The 18,353-nt window shown below is 46.6% G+C and overlaps 1 protein-coding gene across 1 annotated transcript in view; it reads left to right on the top strand.

Annotated features, from left to right (window-relative positions):
• Positions 1–18,353, top strand: part of IFT81 (intraflagellar transport 81) — a 39,150-nt gene that overhangs the window by 1,612 nt on the left and 19,185 nt on the right. The window contains exons 3-10 of the mRNA XM_077308079.1: positions 303–406; positions 1,597–1,777; positions 4,585–4,674; positions 5,050–5,115; positions 5,431–5,541; positions 6,468–6,552; positions 12,343–12,506; positions 17,284–17,379. Coding sequence (XP_077164194.1) covers positions 303–406; positions 1,597–1,777; positions 4,585–4,674; positions 5,050–5,115; positions 5,431–5,541; positions 6,468–6,552; positions 12,343–12,506; positions 17,284–17,379 — 897 coding nt within the window. The remainder of the gene's footprint in view (positions 1–302; positions 407–1,596; positions 1,778–4,584; positions 4,675–5,049; positions 5,116–5,430; positions 5,542–6,467; positions 6,553–12,342; positions 12,507–17,283; positions 17,380–18,353) is intronic.

Here is an 18,353-nt window from a genome sequence, read left to right on the forward strand (position 1 = left end):
TTTCCCTACCTGGAAGAATCCCAAAGTAGCTTACAAACACATTTTCCTTCATCTCCCCACACCTCACTTTGTGAGGTTGGTGGGGCTGAGAGAGAACTGTGACAGTTGAAGAACAGCCTATTGAAATCAATAGGAAATGGCTTTTGGTACAATCCAAATTAAACTTGCCTAGTTGATATACAGCATCTTGTAGATCTTACAGCACTTTGACAGGCAGCTAAACCCTATTAGTGTAGCCTTGTTTTATTCTTGCAGCAAAGTTGCCATATTAATTCTACTGTGGTTATTTTTAAACTTTTCAGCACGTTGTTGATATTAGAGAAGAGTTGCCGGAGCAGACTGCTAAACGGATGTTGAGCCTTCTCGGTATTCTGAAATATAAACCTCCAGGAGGTACTAGTGACTTGTAAGTATTTATGTTCTGTTGATCTGCTGATGACAGGGAAATGTAGCCGGTACTGAAGTCATTTGAACCTGGGAGAATCCATTCCTGTGAAGTCTGTCAGTTTTATCCCTTGTACAAGCATCCTGCTGTTAACCGTTGCTTGCTGTTAACTGGTTAGCTAGTGTGTACTAAATTATTTCTCATTATTACCTCCAGCTAATTGCTTGGCACATCTTTGCTTTGGCCTGAACTCAGGTTTCAGAGTATGTCATTAGTCAGCCTAAAAGTGAGCGTGACAATTAGTGGCAACGGTCCAGTTTTAATGCGGCCATCCCCGAAGGCATGTTTTCTGTGGACTTCCACACAGTTGTCTTCATTGAACATCTCTCAGGAAGCATCCCTGAAACCAAAACCTGGCTGAGATTACTTTGTCAGTGGTTCTTGCAGGCCCATGGAGCTACTGTTCTGTTGTTTCTTCATCCCTGTGTGTCTTGCATTGGGCGCTAGAGGGTGCTACTGCTTTAACTATAGTTGCATGCCAGTGGTCCCCTCACTGATACTGTAGGGACATTGGGTGACTCCTTAGAACAGCCTTGCTGCATGGCGGTTATGGCCATACATCATGTGGAAATGGTTGACTGTGTCATGACAGATCTGACTCCTGTTGCCTTCTTCTTGCAACCCCTTCCCCCAGTTGCATGCTGTTCCAGGGGCACGGTGAAATTGGGTTCATTGTGTGGTGCTTTGTTATGGTCAGCCCTTGCTGAAGCTTCCCATAACCATGCACAGAGCCGATATTCAGAGAGGGAATGATGGGGGTGCTGCTGCTAAGAGCTTGGTTGTTTGAAACCATCCACAAAAGTGACTGATGAGGGACAGGAGTAGGGAAAGGAGCAGTGAAGTGGTGATGAGAAAGACTGATTTGGGGAAGGGTATATATATGTACGTGTGCGTGAGTGATAGCAGTAGTGCCTTTTGTGGGAGGCAAGCGCTGTTTGTGGGAGGCAAGCTAGGGAGGCAAGCGCTGTTTTCTCTGCTGTACTCTTATGATCAGTAGAAGTTGTAAAGTGGTATAAGAATATGGGTTGCTATTAATTTGAGGCACTCCGGGGGGTGGGGGAGCAATAAGAACAGCTGTTTAGGTTTCTTGCGAACCACCTTACTCTGATTCTAGATGCCTTGTTAGAGCCAGACGCTGTGCTTTCCTTTAGGAGCACCTTCCGCCAAGGCTTAGTGACTGGAAGCAAGCCCGTGATTCATCCTGTCTTGCATTGGCTCCTTCAGCGGACAAACGAGCTCAAGAAAAGAGCCTACCTGGCGCGCTTCCTGATCAGAGTGGACGTGCCAATGGAGTTCCTGCAGGATGAGGCAGTGGCTGATACGAACAGACAGGTAGCGCTTTCGGTGCATTAGTTACCCTGGCACTGTCATGAGCCCTAATGTAAGGAAAGACAGTGAGTATTCCCTGCTCGACTTCCTTAATGGGATGGCTAAGGACCACAGACCAGAAGAATCATGCAAACAGCATAAGAGGTGATGCCTTTTTGAAACTGAATTCCAAAAGATGATCAGAACAAAACTCAAGCAGCCCGACTATCTATATGTTCACACCTGAGCTTGTTAAATTATGGCATGCTCTGAGGCTCAGGAAGGTTGTATGTGCCTGGACATACCGACTGAATATGCTGCCTCCTAGGAGTTGCATTTGGCTAAACTGATACCCGAAAACACTTTACTGGTATTTGGGGAGTATTATTTAAGCCATTTACAGCTTGATTGGCTACCGGTATAGCTGACCCAAATAAATGACGGATTTTTCCAACTTTTATTTGGGCAGATATTCACATATCCTCTCAGGTCTGTGTGACAGTGAGAGATCTCCCCACCCAACACAGATCTGGAAACAGCTTCTGCTGAGACTGCCTGGCAGCAGAAGCTCGTCTCATCAGGCCTGTGTGATCTCTCCCAGTCCCATGCAGGTCCTATGGACAGATTATGCTGCCCAGCAGTTTAAATTATATTTTAAAAATGTGTTAAACATTTACTGTCACATGACCATATATGGTTATGCTCCCAAAATGGCTAATTGATGGACCTGGGGGTAGGGGTGGGGAGGGGCCTCAGGTGGGCGTGTCCACAGCTTTGCTTCCCAGTCATATTCTGCAGCATCTCACCTCTTCTGGGGCTTCACACAGCCTGAAGAATGATTCAGGGGTTTCTCAATGGTGAAAAAGTTGAGAAAGGCTGCTCTATGTCAGGGGGGCATTCCCTGGCAGGGGCTCATGGGAATTGTAGTCCATGGACATCTGGAGGACCACAGGTTGACTACCCCTGCTCTATGTGATAGCCCTTCAAATAGTTGAAGATGGCTGTTGTATCACCTTACACTCGCTTCCTCTCCAGGCAACCCAGCTCCTTCAACCTCTTGTCATAGGACTTGGTCTCCAGCCCCTCACCATCTCTGTTGCTCTCCTCTGGACCTAGTTTTCTGTTTTAAGACCATCCAACATTTAGCATGTTTTTAGTTCTGTTGATTTCCCTGAGAAAGCTGAGCTGAATTTCCCCATGAAATTTGTGAACCGCTAGATCATCTCAGTAATTTCGAAGTGTTCCCATGCCATGGCTTGGTTAGGGCTTTTTAGGGTTGGTGACCTCTGGATGAGGGCCAGGAATTCTCCCAGAATGCTATCTGATCTCCCAACTAGAGATCACTTGCCTTGGAGAAACCGCTAGCTTTGGAGGGCAAGCTCCATGACATCACATCCCTGCAGGGCTCCGTTCTCTCCCCAAACTCCCCCCTCCCCGGGTCCCCCCCCCATCTCAAAGTCTTCGAAATGTAGAGTTGGCAACTCTCTTTAAACTCAGCCACCTGGGTGCTGGCATCAGAACGGGGCTGCAGCTTTGAGGGAGGGATGTTCTCTTTTCTTCCTTGTTCTGTTTTAATGATTTAAATCACCCCCTCAAAAGCTGCTACTTGCTGTCAGGGTGGAAAGGGTTTAGGTTGGGATTGCAGACATGTAGAGGGTGTTACGCTCCCTCTTCTGCTGCCTCAGACCCAGTTGAGGAATAGCCCCCCCTCCCGGGTGATGTCTTTTCTTAAGTGGATTCAGGGTTTTCCGCATGTTGGTCCGAAGCAGCAGAAAAAAAATTGAGTCCAGTGGGACCTTTAAGGCCAACACAATTTTATTCAAGGTGTGTGTGCACACAGAAGCTTATACCTTGAATAAAACTTTGTTGGCCTTAAAGGTGTCGCTGAACTCAAAAATTGTCCTGCTGTTTTTTTTTGAAGCATTTTCTAGTTGGCCCTCTTGGTGCAACTGAAAACCCTTCTTTTCTGATTGATCGCTGATACATGGGGTAAAGACATTGATAATTCCATTTCTACAAATCTGAAAATTTTGGTAATTGATTTTTTAAAGTTATTGAGTTTAAATTACCAGCCAGTGATTTTCACAAGCAAAATATAAGGCTAGCATCATGCATTAATGTTTATGACGTACTTTGTAGCTGTATATTAATTTTTGTGCCATTTTTCTCACAGATCCAGTTACAATCTTTGACGAAAATCTTAGTTTTGTTATGTTTACATAATATTTAGTATTGTTCTAAGAGGCTGAAGAGGTACATGGCAGCATAGATGTTAAAAATCAGCCCCTGCCCCCCCTTGCTGACAATATCTAAATTTATAATTAAAATAACTAAACAGAAACTGTAGCTAGAGAAAGGAATGCAACTTGTATGTTTATTCAGTGTGCGCCACTCCTAATTTGTATAAAGATACGACTGCATTTTCCACTAAGTAAACTGCTCCAATAATCCACTGGCTTGCTCAGAATGGAAACTGTAATAATAAACCACCCTTAAAACAATGCCGGCTTGCAGGGCTGTTTAAACTTTGCTAAATATCAAGCACTACCGGCTTATTTCTATGTACCATTTTTTATTTTATGGCCAAGTCAATTATTTTGATCATTGTTCACTGCAAATACTTGTTCTGTACATTTTTGTGTGTTTCTTATTACAAAGAAGCCAGGCTATGCAGCCTCTAGGCTCTGGCTTGCATCTCTGGATAATTAACGGGGTTTTGATTCACTCCTGGTCACCAACCAGGTCACTCTGAATGTAATATATAAAGCCAAACCAAGCGGAGAGGCGATTGTCCTGCCACTATAAAGAGATCCTATTTGCCTTTTTGACAGTATGAAGAGCTGATGGAAGCCTTCAAAAACCTACATAAAGAATGTGAACAGCTCAAGACATCTGGCTTCTCAACTGCAGAAATACGACGGGTAAAAAAAGAGAAATGGCTGGGGCCCAGGGTTGTGTTGTGATGTGTTCATTATTGGTTTTTAAGGGTATCAAAAGTTAGGCCAAAAGTGTGTGATTGGTCCATTGTCACCCAGCAAGCTTGCACGGCAGAGAAGACTTGAACTCACATCACCAAGAACCTGGGCTCATGCTCTACCCAACTTCTGCACACTGGTTCTCAATACTTTGATAGGATTCCTGGACTGAAGATGAGTTGGACTAGCTGCAGACTGTAACACAAAGTGATTAAAATGACATGAACACTGAAACTTACTGAAATGTGTAGATTCCAGGTCTGTAGAAAAATAACTGGGTCTGGCCCAGATCTGCTAGATGATTGTTGTTGTGCTTTCTAGGACATCACCGCCATGGAGGAAGAGAAGGATCAACTGATCAAGAGAGTCGAGCGTCTTAAGAAGCGGGTAAATGAGAGAAGCAAAGCTGCAGCACTTGGTGTCACCATCCCCTGGCTTGCCCATTTGTCTGGGGAATGCAAACAAGGATTAAGATTAGCATGCTGCTCGTCTGGGGGAAGATTCAGATGGCCGACGGGTGGAAAGAGAATCTTCCACGGGAAGCAGTCCGGAATGTTTCACGACCTCCTGCCCAGCTCTAGGAAGGGTCACATTTGGGAAGGAAGCGTGGTGTGAATCTGTGAGACACACAATCACACCCATTTATTTCTCAGCTATGTGATATGCGATGGGTAACTTGCACCACTTCTCCTATGGCTGTAGGTGGAGACAGTGCAAAATCATCAGCGGATGCTTGAGACGGCGAGGCAGCTGCGTGTGGAGAAAGAGAGAGAAGAATCTCTTGCCCTGCAGAAGCAAGAGCAGAAAACTCAGGTACCTGAGCAAAGGCACGCCATTTAAAACCAAAGAAAAGATGTGCTTTTAAAAAGGAAGGGTATAGACCTTGTTTGGGTGAGGTTGGGGATGGGGGCGAAACAATACTGGTAGCACTTGGTAACAGTAGTCCTGTTTTGCTGAGGTATGTAGGTGTCCTTCGAATTAATTTCAAGGTTAGGATTCTGAGATATCAAGGAGGGAGACTTGTCTGTCAGATGTTGGGGACACTCCCTGAAAGCCTTTAGTCAGAAATAGAGGTCACAAGAATTCCCAGAACCAGGGGGGCTTAAAGATATTGCCCCCATTGTACTAGTGGTAGCGTGCTCATCTACCACTGGGGATGGGATGACTTTAGAGAGGAATTGGATGGATTCATGGAGGCCAGGTCTTGGCAGTAGCTGCTGGCCATGGGGACTGAGGGGAACCCCCAAGTTCAGAGGTAGTCACCCTCGGAATCCCAAAGCCAGGTGGCAACATATGAATTTTTTTTTTTGGTATCCTACCCTTCTCAGTTGACTCAGGGCAGGTAAAAATTTAGCATCTGGGGAAGGCCTCAGCGTCTATGCCCGATTGTTGGCTCTCCAGAGGAACTGGTTGGCCACTGTGTGAGACAGAATGCTTGACTAGACGGACCCCTGGTCTGACCCAGCAGGGCTCTTCTGATGTTTTTATCTCTTGCCATGAGCTTGGCCCCCTAAGTATAATATTTCCTCTTCTAGGCGGACTCAGCAGTATAACAAGTTGCAGTAACTTCTTGTTAGAATGATTTCTTATTACTGCATTCCCGGTCCTCATAGTAGCTACATCAAATTTCCCAGTGTTCTCCCCCCTCCCCCCTTTTTTTTTTGCAGTTTTGTCCTTGCCGTTTGAATGTATGTTTCCCAAGACTAAACTTATAAATAGATCCATGCATATTTTCTAAGCTTTTTCATACAGAGCAGAGGCTGCAGAGAGTCCAAACCCAGCTCAAGGAAATGCGTCACGCAGCAGTGGATTCCAAGCCAGAAAGTAAGTAGGAGGCCTGAAATGTGTTTCTGTTTTTCTCCCCTCCTCTTCTTCTCTCCTGCCAAAACCCAGGAAAGGACTTTTAAAAAGAGGGAAAGAGAAAAAATTATGACCTTTAGGTATTAGATTTTCTTTTAAAATCCTGAATATATATATAATCAGACTTGAACATATTAGTAACACATTACTTTATTCTATAAGTGTAATTAAGTAGAGAGTGTTTTCTTAGAATTTAAATTTTAAATCAAGTATTAAATTCCTACTCCCTGTGTATATGTTTATTTTAGTCCTGAGAATTTGGGGAAAGGCAGCATTTGAAGTATAAATAAAATGTTAATACTTGATGCTAACCATTGGATCCTCATTGCTAATTGAGCTGAAGCCAGAATTCAGGAAACTGCGTTGGTTTGCACTTTTCCCTTTATCTCCTTCTTCTCTGGTGTCTTCTCTGGCCTGCATATCCGTCTTGTTGCTAATTTTATTTATTTATTCTTATTTACATCCCACCTTCCCCCCCCAGTACGGATCTGGTGGGTGGCATACATCATTCTCCTCTCCTCCATTTGGTCCCCACAACAATCCTGTGCGGTAGGCTAGGCTGTGACTGTGTGTGTGGTTGGTCTAAGGTCACCCAGCAGGCTTCCATGATAGAGTGGGGACTTGAACCTGGGTCTCCCACATCCTGATCCAGCATGCAAACCACTACAGCACACTAGCTGTCCAGCATGGAACTAATGTAACTTTGTCATGCACCTTGGGCATTGACAGTACTATACTGATGAGGGTGAGGAGGAGGGTGACTTTGACTTACACGTGGACTTCCACGCTTGGCTGTCGGTTTGGGCATCAGCTGAATACAGAATTTCTGTTCTGTTTTCGATATTCCATCATTTAAACCTGTTACTATGAAGGTTTCTAATCAATATGGAGTTTGTTTTCCACTGAGCATGGAGCTGCTGTTTCATGTTCACTCAGTGGCAGCATCGTCTTTTCTGTGCTGATCTGCCATCTTTTTTTGTTAGGCGTCCATTGCGAGGATTTCGTAAACATAACGTGCAGGACTTCACATTGTTCCACTTGGAAAGTTGAAGTGCCACTGGGGTTTTTCAGAGCTGCTGTCCCTTTACATTTCCCTTCTTTTCTGCTTCTTCCAGCTCACAGAATGAGAGAGCTAATGTGGAGGGGAACCGAGAGAGAGAGCCAAGTTTGCATCCCCGCTTGTGCTGTGACCTTGGGCTGGTTACTCATGCTATGGGTCCCCTACCCCACAGGGTTGTTGTGAGGATAATATGAAGAAGAGGGGAATGTTGTAACTGCTTTGAGTCCCCATTGGAGGGGAAGCTGGGGGAGACCCAAATGAAGTAAATAAACCACTTCCGATTCTGTGGGCATTTGCGCCCAGGCCCAGGTCCACTTCCCAGGCCCAGCTGACTATGGCCCAGGTGATGGGAGGAAATGGCCTGTCTCCTTGTCCCTCTGACTGCCTCTGGAGCCTCCACTGGCAGGGGCACGAGTGAGGCACAGGGGCAAGCTTGTAGGATTGCCCTGTCCCAAACCCCCTCCCTCCTTGGCTGACCCTGCCCAGTGAGGATGACTGTGAGTCCAAGCTTTCATGTTGTATCTGAATGGAGCCACAATCCTTGGGCCTCTGCTCAGGAAGGAGGCCTCTGTAAGCCCTTTTCAGTCACTTGCGCAGCAAAACACCCAGGAAATGCTAGAGAGGATCCTGAGACTAAATAGCTAGCTCCCTGCTTTCCATATTCTGAGTTCCTCTCCTACTTTTCCCTGGAAGGATCCGAGGACCATAAAGGGGGCACTGTGCAGCTCTAGAGGGTGCATAAGGAGGGCGGGACCCTGGCCCACTACACATCGTCCTGTCCAAAAGGGAACAGGAAGGGTATCTGAACAATGCATGTGCTGGAACAAGTTGGCCTGAGTGTATTCAGCTGGTTGTAACATCGTTGTAACATTCCACCCTTCGAACACCACCTTGAGCCATTTGTGGCTTTCTTAAAGTAATCCACATCTGCTTTTGGAGTTAAAGATTTAGTTTTTCTATCCTCAAATAATTCTCACTCGCTCGGTCCCTGCTGGATGACATTAGTTTTGATGCAAAGGGAATTCTTAATTCTTTGGATCTCAAAAAGAAACTTCATATAAATTCTCAGGCAATACTGGATCAAAATCGTTCACCCTGTAGTGTGTCTGTAGCTGCAGAAAAGAGCCAGAGTCCAGGAGCACCTGCAAGACTAACAACATTTGTGTCTGGGTAGGATTTTTCGTGAGTCACTGCAGCCACTTCTTCAGATTTGTAGAGCTTCATTTGTTATCCAGCTTTCTCATGGAGACTCAGGGCAGATGACAGAATTATACAAATGCGCCCCCATCTTGATCTGGTTTGGTTGTGTAAATGATTGGCAAGAGCCCTTGGCTTTATTTTGAACCATAGCAGAACAAAATGTGAGCAGTAGAACAAAATACCCACCATAATCTATCTTTGAGTCCTAGTACTGACAATGGGATGGAATGAGCATGCAGTTTCTACTGTGTTGACTTCCTATAAACCCACAGTCTAGCTTATTGCGACTTTGGACAGTGGTTGCTACAGGGAGCCTGGTGGGAAAACTCGAACTCCTGCTTCCTTCCCCTGCTTGCTAAGGCCTCCTCCTTTGCCGGTGAATCGCCCCTCGAGCTAAAACAAACCAGTGATGCTTAAGATGACACCATCCTCTTCCTTTGTCCAGGGCCTTGTTCTCTTCACCAGCATCCTGTTGCCAAAGAGAAGAGTTGGCCTGACAAACATTTATGATGAGAAGAAACATGGTGGGTGGGTTCCAGTTTGTGATACCGGTTGGGGATTCATCCAGTGCGGGGTTAGACGCGGTCCATGTAAGAGGAGGAAGCCGTTCTGACTCTCAGGTCATTATGATGCGAGACCCCACAAGTGCCCGTTTTCTAGGTTTGACTTGAGGGCACACGCAAAGAAGGGAACGGTTTGTACCAGGTTGCATTTCTTCCTGTCTGCTGCTTCCCCCTCTCCCCTGCATCTCAGTGGCTAATATGCAGCAGCAAGGAGGCTGCCTTATGGCAGCTTAAAAGCTAATTGCTTTATTATAGCCTGCTGCTCTGTCTCAGAAAGTGGCCTGCATCTGGTGGAGCACAGCTCTCTCATGATAAATAGTGTTTTATAAGTCCACAAGGAAAAGAGGGAGAGGCATTTTAGAAGGAGAGCTGGGAACTAGTACATTGTTGCAATAGACTGCTTTAACAAGTCCCACTTACAAATAAAAAACCTGTTCTCCAGCATTGGGGGGGGGGTGGCCAGGACAGGTAATAAGTAATAAGGGGAGCAATATGTGTTTTTCCTTATCTACACAACACCCATCCTAGCCTTGCTGTGATCGTTCCAGAAAGATCAGAGTAGAGCAGCATTTGTACAGAAGAACAAAAGCAAGGAAACTCAGGGGGTGCCCCAAAGCCCCCTGGTGCTGGGGGGAGGGGCAGGGGGAAAGAACCCACCTACTCAGGTGGTGTTCAACAATCAAATGCCATTAAAACAAATTTTAAGATGAAAACTTAAAAACAACATGTGAACAGTCGGTCAGCGTTAAAGATTTTTAGACCCCGTCAACATATAAATAATTGAATATCAACGTGCCTGGTGTGATGTGGTAATCGGACCACCCGGAGCTGGTCTGCAGTCAGCCCTCATCCTGTTTCTAGAGGCAAGAGCCTTCTTAACCTGCTGCAACAAAGTCTTGTGGCACCTTGAAGACCGGCAGGTTTTCCTTCTAGCCTCAGAGGACCACTCTTGCCCCACTGATGGGAGACTCCAAAGTGACTGGAATGCAATCCAGCAGCAAGGCTGGGGCTGGTGGGGCAGGTCTGGCCCAGCTTGGGTGGGGATGATGCTGTTGGGCATGTCCATGTTGGGAAAAGTCCAGCCAGGAGGCTAAGCTTGCTGGAGGCAACAGGAGGGTGGGCCTGCTGCAAGGTAGGGAGGGCTCAGAGACCCGACAGCCCTCCCACCAGGCCAGCCCTGCCAGGTTACAGTCAGAAGAAGAGCTGGCTTTTTGCTACTCGAGGGAGTCCTAAAGCAGCTTACAAACTTCCCTTTCCTTTCCCCACAGCTGACACCCTGAAGGGAGGTGGGGCTGAGAGAACTCTGAGAGAACTGTTCTGTGAGATCAGCTCTAAGAGAACTGACAGGCCCAAAGTCCCCCAGCTGCCTGCAGGTAGTGGGGAGTCAAATCTGGTTTTCCATATTAGAGGCCGTCACTCTTAAGCACCCCACCACCTGGGGGGGGGGCAAGAGCAAGGGGAAATGAAGGATGCTAGCCTCTTAGCCCTGGGATTGGCCAAGGCACCAGCTGGAAGGGGAACCTGCCTGTGGGAGTGGTGCCAGTGAGGGAGTGGTGCAGACAGCAGAGGTTAAAAGGGAGGCTGCTGGTGGTAGCAGGGAGGGAGGGAGGGAGGGAGGGAGGGAGGGGGGAGAAGGCGTGCTTCAATCAAGGCCACGAGAGCTGCTGCCTGTGGAAGTGAGGATCCCGGGGAAGCTCCCCATTGTGAAAAGACAGGGTTTGTGGCAAGGCAGCGGAGTGGTGGCTGGTTGAGACTTGGCCGGAGGAACACCATGCTTTGGAACAGGAATCTCAGGCCTGGGACAGATCCACCATGGCGTGGCGGAGAGCATCTTTGTTCCTGCTTGTCTAATGAAGCCACGGACTGGCTCTTCCCGAGCCTTCCTTGCAACAATCTGGACGGAAAACATGATGAATCACTATTAATAGCATTTCACACGTAAATACACCATTGGCCAAAAGCAACTCAAATCAGCCTTGGGGTCCGAGCCAAGATTGCTGTGCAGCTTATGGACGTCGGCATTCCATAAACATTAAAGGGAAACTTAAAAAAATGAAGATTGCATAATGGGAAGCAGTCGAGCGCGCCGGACTCTTTGGCCTCTGGCCTGCGAATCCATGAAAGGCAAGAGCCTCCAAAGAAGTTCAATTAAGCCACAAAAAGAAAAAGCATTAGGTAACATCTTCCCCATGTGACCGATCCTGCAGTTTTGCAACATTTTACTCTGCGAAACCTCTTAAGTAGGCCAGCCACCCGTTTTTGTCTTTTTCCTTTGTGTGCCCTGAATCAGTCCATTTTCATGTTTTAACTTGCTTCTCTGGCTTCTGGCATCATTAGAAAGAGCTGGGGTACTGGTCTTTCAGTATTTCTTTCAAAAGAGTTTTCTAATAATCTTTCTGGCTTTCCCAGCAATACCGAACGCTTGCCTCTGCATCTTGAATTCAGTGGCATCCATATCTCACATTTTCCTCATATGAACAATCCTACATGCCTTAAATAGCATTTGCTTTAATTTCTTCCCCAACTTGGCAAGTTATACCTTCTCCCCCTGTTCCTCCAGAGGAAGTGGGGACCCTGGCAATAGTCCAGTGGCTCAGGGACAGCTAGATATTTTCTAAAGATTCTGGATGCGCTTATTGGACGGTCTCCATTCCTCAAGAACATTTGGTGGCCATGATAAGATGGTAAAAATGCACAAGGTGGTAAGATTCCCTCCTCTAGAGAAGTCTCTACAGTTTGTTACTTCCTTGATAGTTTATACGCGGTGCAAATCGCAAACTTTGTCTACACACTTTTTATTAGTAGGCAGGGAAATGACTAATTGGCTGCAGAATAGTTGGGGTTAAATTTCAGTGGTTACAGTACAAAACCAAATTGCTCCTCTCATTCCTTTGTTGAGAGAGGTTGATGTGGTTGGTTTTGTTTTTCCAGGCTTAATGAAGAGGCTGGAAGAGGAGATAAAGTTCAATGCCTACTTGGTGTCTGAGAAGTTTCCTGGAGAGCTGGAGACGAAGAAGCAGTTGCTGCAGCTCTTGCAAAAAGTGGTGGCTGAACCAGCGATGGGCCAATCTGATCTCAACGAACTCGAAACCAAAGTAAGTGGATGGAAGGGGATTTGGACTCCTGATTAAAGGCTTCAGAAGCCAGTTGCTCATAGCGCATTATCTGCCAGTGGGCCATGGCTGAGAATATCTTTACCGTTCAGTTGCTACATCATTCTGCCGATGCTCAGTTTGCTGTTCTGGAAGGAGGAGGAGGAGAAGAGTTGGTTTTTATATGCTGCTTTTCACTACCCAAAGGAGTCTCAAAGCGGCTTACAATCGCCTTCTCTTCTCCCCACAACAGATACTCTGTGAGCTCTGAAAGAATTGTTGTGTGAGAACAGGACTGTGACTAGTCCAAGGTCACCCAGTTGGCTGCCTGTGGAGGAGGAATCTCCAGATTAGAGGCCATCACTCTTAACCACGACACCAAGCTGTCTCTCCTTTTTGCCTTCTTCTGAGTGATGGGAGAAGATGATGCTTAGCACCCTGCTGAATAAAGGACATAATGACCTTTATTTGCATTAAGTTGCAGGACTGGAACTTCCTGTCTCTGGTTTTCACAGTGGGTGGGGGATAGGGAGTAAGGAGAACTTGCATATACTTGCCAACAATGCCAAGTTTGGTGTAGTGGTTAGGAGTGCGGACTTCTAATCTGGCATGCCAGGTTCGATTCTGCACTCTCCCACATGCAGCCAGCTGGGTGACCTTGGGCTCACCATGGCACTGATAAAGCTGTTCTGACCGGGCAGTGATATCAGGACTCTCTCAGCCTCACCCACCTCACAGGGTGTCTGTTGTGGGGAGAGGAATGGGAAGGCGACTGTAAGCCGCTTTGAGCCTCCTTCGAGTAGGGAAAAGCGGCATATAAGAACCAACTCTTCTTCTTCTTCTTCTTCTTCTTCTTCTTCTTCTTCTTCTTCTTCTTCTTCTTCTTCTTCTTCTTCTTCTTCTTCTTCAAGCATCTATAATGGGCATTGCCTGACCATATTCCCTGTTTGAGTGGAGCTGACTCTGTAGTCGTTGAACCAGGCTTCAAAAGCACCTTATCGTGCTTGGCCTATTTTCCCTCGGCCTGTTTCCAGAATATTTGTTCTTTTATAGTACCTTCATCAGTCTGCCCATCAGTATTCTACCTCCTGATCTCTTCCTTTAAACCAGCAGGGAAAAAGAGATTTAAAAAAATGCTCCCTTTTCAAAGAAGCTCCAAGCTGCTTGTTAACCAGCTGCCCCCTACCACTGACATTATTCCAAGCTAGTTAGGAAATTGCATCACTCACTGCACTGAGACAAGTTCATTTATTCACACCCTCATATGTTGGAGCAGAGTCCATTTGGGGAATTGCAGGAAGCAGAGAATTAGATCCCAGGTATCCATTCAGTAATGTGGTTCACATTTATGCGCAGCGTACCGTTAGCATCGGAGTGAGAGGAACAGCTGAGCTAATCCGAAGGGCACATCCCTAGTTCAGGCTAACCTGGGCCAGCAAACCTGCTTAGCCAAAATTGACCCTGTGGTTGTCACCCCCCCCCCCCACACACACACACATCCTTGTTATAAAATGTACTCCTTCCTCCTGCAGGTGCTGGGCACCCATGTTGTCCCAGAGAATCATATGATCATTATTTTAAGATACAATCATGAATTTTGTTGTTCTGCTAGAGAAAGAGGTTTCTGCTTTTCGGAGAGCTGGTGTGGTGCAGCAGTTAAAAGGGTTGGACTAGGATCAGGAAGCCCCAGGTTCATGTCGCTGCTCTGTCGTGGAAGGTTACCCTGGGCCTTCACACTCTTTCCACCTAACCTACATTGCAGGTTGTTGTGTGGATATAAAGGAGGAGAGGAAAGTAATACGAAGCTGCTTTGGTTCCCCGCTGGGGAGAAAGGTGAGGCATGAATGAATAAAATCAATTCCGAAAAATAAACCAGCCAGCTTGGTGTAGTGGTTCAGAGTGCCAGGAGTGATTCCCCACTCCACCACGTGCAGCCATCTGGGTAACCTTGGGCTCGCCACAGCACTGATAAAGCTGTTCTGACCCAGCAGTAATAGCAGGGCTCTCCCAGCCTTACTTAACTCACAGGGTGTCTGTTGTGGGGAGAGGAAGGGAAGGCGATTGGAAGCCACTTTGAGACTCCTTCTGATAGAGAAAAGCAGCATATAAGAACCAACTCTTCTTCTTCTTCAGTAATATCCGGGCTGTCACAGCCTCCCCTCCCTCACAGGGTGTCTGTTGTGGGGAGAGGAAAGGGAAGGCAACTGTAAGCCGCTCTGAGACTCCTTCGGGTAGGGAAAAGCGGCACAGAAGATCCAACTCTTCTCCTTCTTCTAAATTCCTGAATAACGTTCAAACTGCCTACTGTTTTGGGATGATAGCTTCAGTTTTTAAACCGCCCTTGATGGCTCCAGTCCAGCTAAAGGGAATGGAAACAAAGTGTGTGTCGAAACTGAAAGAACAAGTTATTTGCAATCAGCTCGTGTCTCATAACTTTCAGTGCAGCTTAGTCACAGCCCGCCGGAATTGAATCCAGCATCAGCCCGATGTCCCCTTGCCACACGTTCTTTAAAAACAATGGAAATTTGAAAACGAGGAATTGGACTTTTGAGTCTTTAAAATAGCTGCATGAGTCAGTCTTCAGGAGCCCGATTTTATCAGCCAGCGAACTTATGGCCAGTCAACCCCAACCGGTGTGTGAGAAAGCGCTCACAGAGAAGGGCTCTTGGGGGGGAGGGGGCTTGGGGAGGGCAGCTCTTCTCCTGTTTTCATTCAAATAAATACACAGGTGTTAACAAATTGGGTGGGGTCTTTGTGTCTGCTCTCTCCCACCTCTCTAAGACTGGCACCCTTTAAATATCTCATCTTGAGCCTCTCCCCCCCCCCCAGCTTAAATCTTGGACCAACGCCCATACTGTCCCTTTTTACTTCACTGGCACTGAGACCTCGCTTATGGGTGTTGTGGATAAAGGGCGGTGATGGTTTTCCATGCTTTTTTTTTCATCTGAGGTAGCTCATTCTCTGATCTCTGTTAATGACCTTAGCTTAATGTTCTGTGGTAATTGTGCAGAAGGAACATTTGCATGACTCAGGGTAACTGATCCCCTGTCATGCCGTGATTTAGTATATGCTCATGTCGCGTATGTTTTTTTCAAGGCCTTTTTGTTTTTTTTGTCTTTAGTAACTGAACTATCCGAATGCCCCAAAATAGATCCGGGGAGGGGGTTATCCCAGGGTAACTGGGCTTCCTGGGGATTATCCTGGGGTACCCGTTTTGTATTCATGGACTGCAGTTGCAACTGTCCCTTTCACACAATGTCCTTGTTCACAAAACATTAAAAGAATACACAGTGCTTGCCCATTATGTAGGAACTCCAGGACCGGCAGTTCATGCCAAAAAGTCTTTTTTTTCTTTTCTTTTTTTGCTGTGAAACATTTGAGAGAGTTTCTTTGAGAGATTTATGAAAGTTTTCGAAACAGCATACCTCCCGTAAACTGGTATCATCTACAAATTCAAGTAGAGTTATATGTGGGCATGCTGCTAACTGGAAACTTTTTAGAAGAACCACCTCCCCCCCCCCCAAAAAAAAAAGCCTCACAGGTCTTTGGAATAAGAGAATTTGTTTGGATTGATGTAATCATCAATTGAAGAGATAAGACAGACAACAAATGTAATAAATAATAAGAAATAAAGTTCGGGTTTTAATACGGAGCAAAAGTCTGAAAAAAAGTTCTCTGATATAACACAAAACTAGCCATGCTTGGGGAGTCCTGCGACCCTCCTAACTGGGAGTAGTTGCCAGACCAGTAAGCCCCAGTGAAACCAGAGATGTTTGCAGGGGTTGGCTTGCCCCAGTTCATGGCCGCCCTTGCCTGAGCACCTTGATTTGTGGCCTTCCATGTGCCAAAGGCTCAGAGCCAAGAAAGGGATAAGATGTACAGCAGAAGTCCCACAAAGACTCATGTAGCAAAGGGCAGGAGACTTTTAACATGTTCATCATACTATGGACTGTGTGGTTGTGAGGTAGAGAGGGGTGAATACCAATTCAGTAGCAATAGATTTTCACATAGAAATATTACATAGAGCTGGAAGGGATCTCAAGGGTCATCTAGTCCAGCCACACATGCAATGCAAGAAATCCACAATCTCCCCTCCCTCTTCCCCAGTGACCCCTGCCCTATGCCCAGAGGCCTGTATCGTCTTTACCAGCCATCTCTCAGAGCAAGTATTGTTTACTCTGACTGACACCAGTGCTCAAGTACCAGATACTTTTCTTGTGGGTTGGGACCTTTGGCACATATAGCAGGTTCTCTGCCTCTGAGCAGTAGCCCCTGCTCCCTTCATCTCAGCAGGCCTGGGTAGTATTGAGGCCTGGGTATACTCTTAGACTCATCGTGACCTCTAGGCAAATAGGTGGTGAAGACAGCTATAATCTCCTGAAACGGGCCTAGGCTAAGGTACCGCTAGACTCGAGTCTGACCTAGGCTAATTTGTCTGATTTGTCTGTTCGCAAAGGAGCCAGATCTAAAAGCCACAGTCACACATCCTTTGACAACATCCAGGCTGGACTAACTGCAATAGTTTGTGTTTGGGGTAGTCCTTGAAGGCCATCCAGAAGCTTCAGAGAATACAAAGTGGAGCAGTGAGAATTTTGACCACCAGTTTCCCAGATAAACACCTGTAGCCAGGACTCCACCGGCTATACTTAACTGCTGGCCTGTTTGGGGGCCCCATTCAGGGCACTGGTTTTGCTCTTGAAAATCTCAGCGGGGCCAGTATCCAAGGCACGTCAAGGACTTCTCAGACGTGAGATATCTCTCTCTGTTTCCCTTACTCCAGATCAATGATGTCAACGCACAGATCAATCAGCTGATTGAGAAGAGAATGATGAAGTACGAACCGATTGACAGCAAATTTTCAATGTACCGACAGCAGGTAAGAACGATGCCCTCGCTGAGCAACAAATGAGGCCACTGACTTCGCAAACTAGAAATCATTGGCAGCAGCCTAGTATAGCTCAATGAATTCCTACAGTGTCAGTGTGAAGGGGCCACTGAAACCAGTAGTCAAAGTACTTGTCGGCGCATCAGAAATGCAGGTTTTGCTTCCGACTGTGGCCCGAAGCCTGTTCATTTAGTGAGCGATGTGTCTGCAAGGTTAAGAATGCTACATAATGTGCCGGTACAAGAGACCAGCTGGCTCCTAATATAAAGTGCTGACGTCCCACGGATGAGCCATTCCAGGAATTCAGAGCACTGCTCTTAGTGAGAAACATACGCCAGCCTCTGCTCCGCTCTGCAGGGCACTGTCGTTGGCTTGGCAAGATCACCACGTGAGCCTCAGCACAATTTGTCACCGTGGGCAGCGTTTGGAGAAGCAGAGGGCTCGGATAACAGACGGGTTGAATCATCGTAGAGAGGGAGAATTCAGAGAGCGCCCTAATCCATCAAAAGAAGGCTTCTCCCAAAACTGTCGCTTAATCTGTATTCAAAAGAAGTTAAAAAACAGGGTCCTATGTTTAAAGTTAAGACCCATGATTTGGGGCTGCGTGGTTTCCCTTCAAGCCTTCAGCTCCTTATGCACTGTGACCTGTGTTTCAGATAATGGGCCAAACTTAATATTCTGCGCAAGCGCTAACAGGAAATGCCCCTCCCGGTACATGGTGTTTTGGTTTTTAGAAGCATTTTTTCTGCTTGCTTGAGTGTCCTATAGAGAATATGACTCCTGTGCCGCAGACACTGATTATGTTGTCAGCCGCAGCTGAAATCAGATTTTGTGTTTTTACTGTCTGCGCAGTGACGTCCTACAGGCCTGCTAACGTGTGACAAGCAAAGGCCAGAGCTCAGTAGCAGAAGACGTGTTTCGGCTGCATTAAGGCCTCTGGCTCAGCCCCGCTATCTCCAGCGACA

The sequence above is a fragment of the Paroedura picta genome, chromosome 13 (assembly GCF_049243985.1).
Source record: "Paroedura picta isolate Pp20150507F chromosome 13, Ppicta_v3.0, whole genome shotgun sequence".
NCBI lineage: Eukaryota > Metazoa > Chordata > Lepidosauria > Squamata > Gekkonidae > Paroedura > Paroedura picta.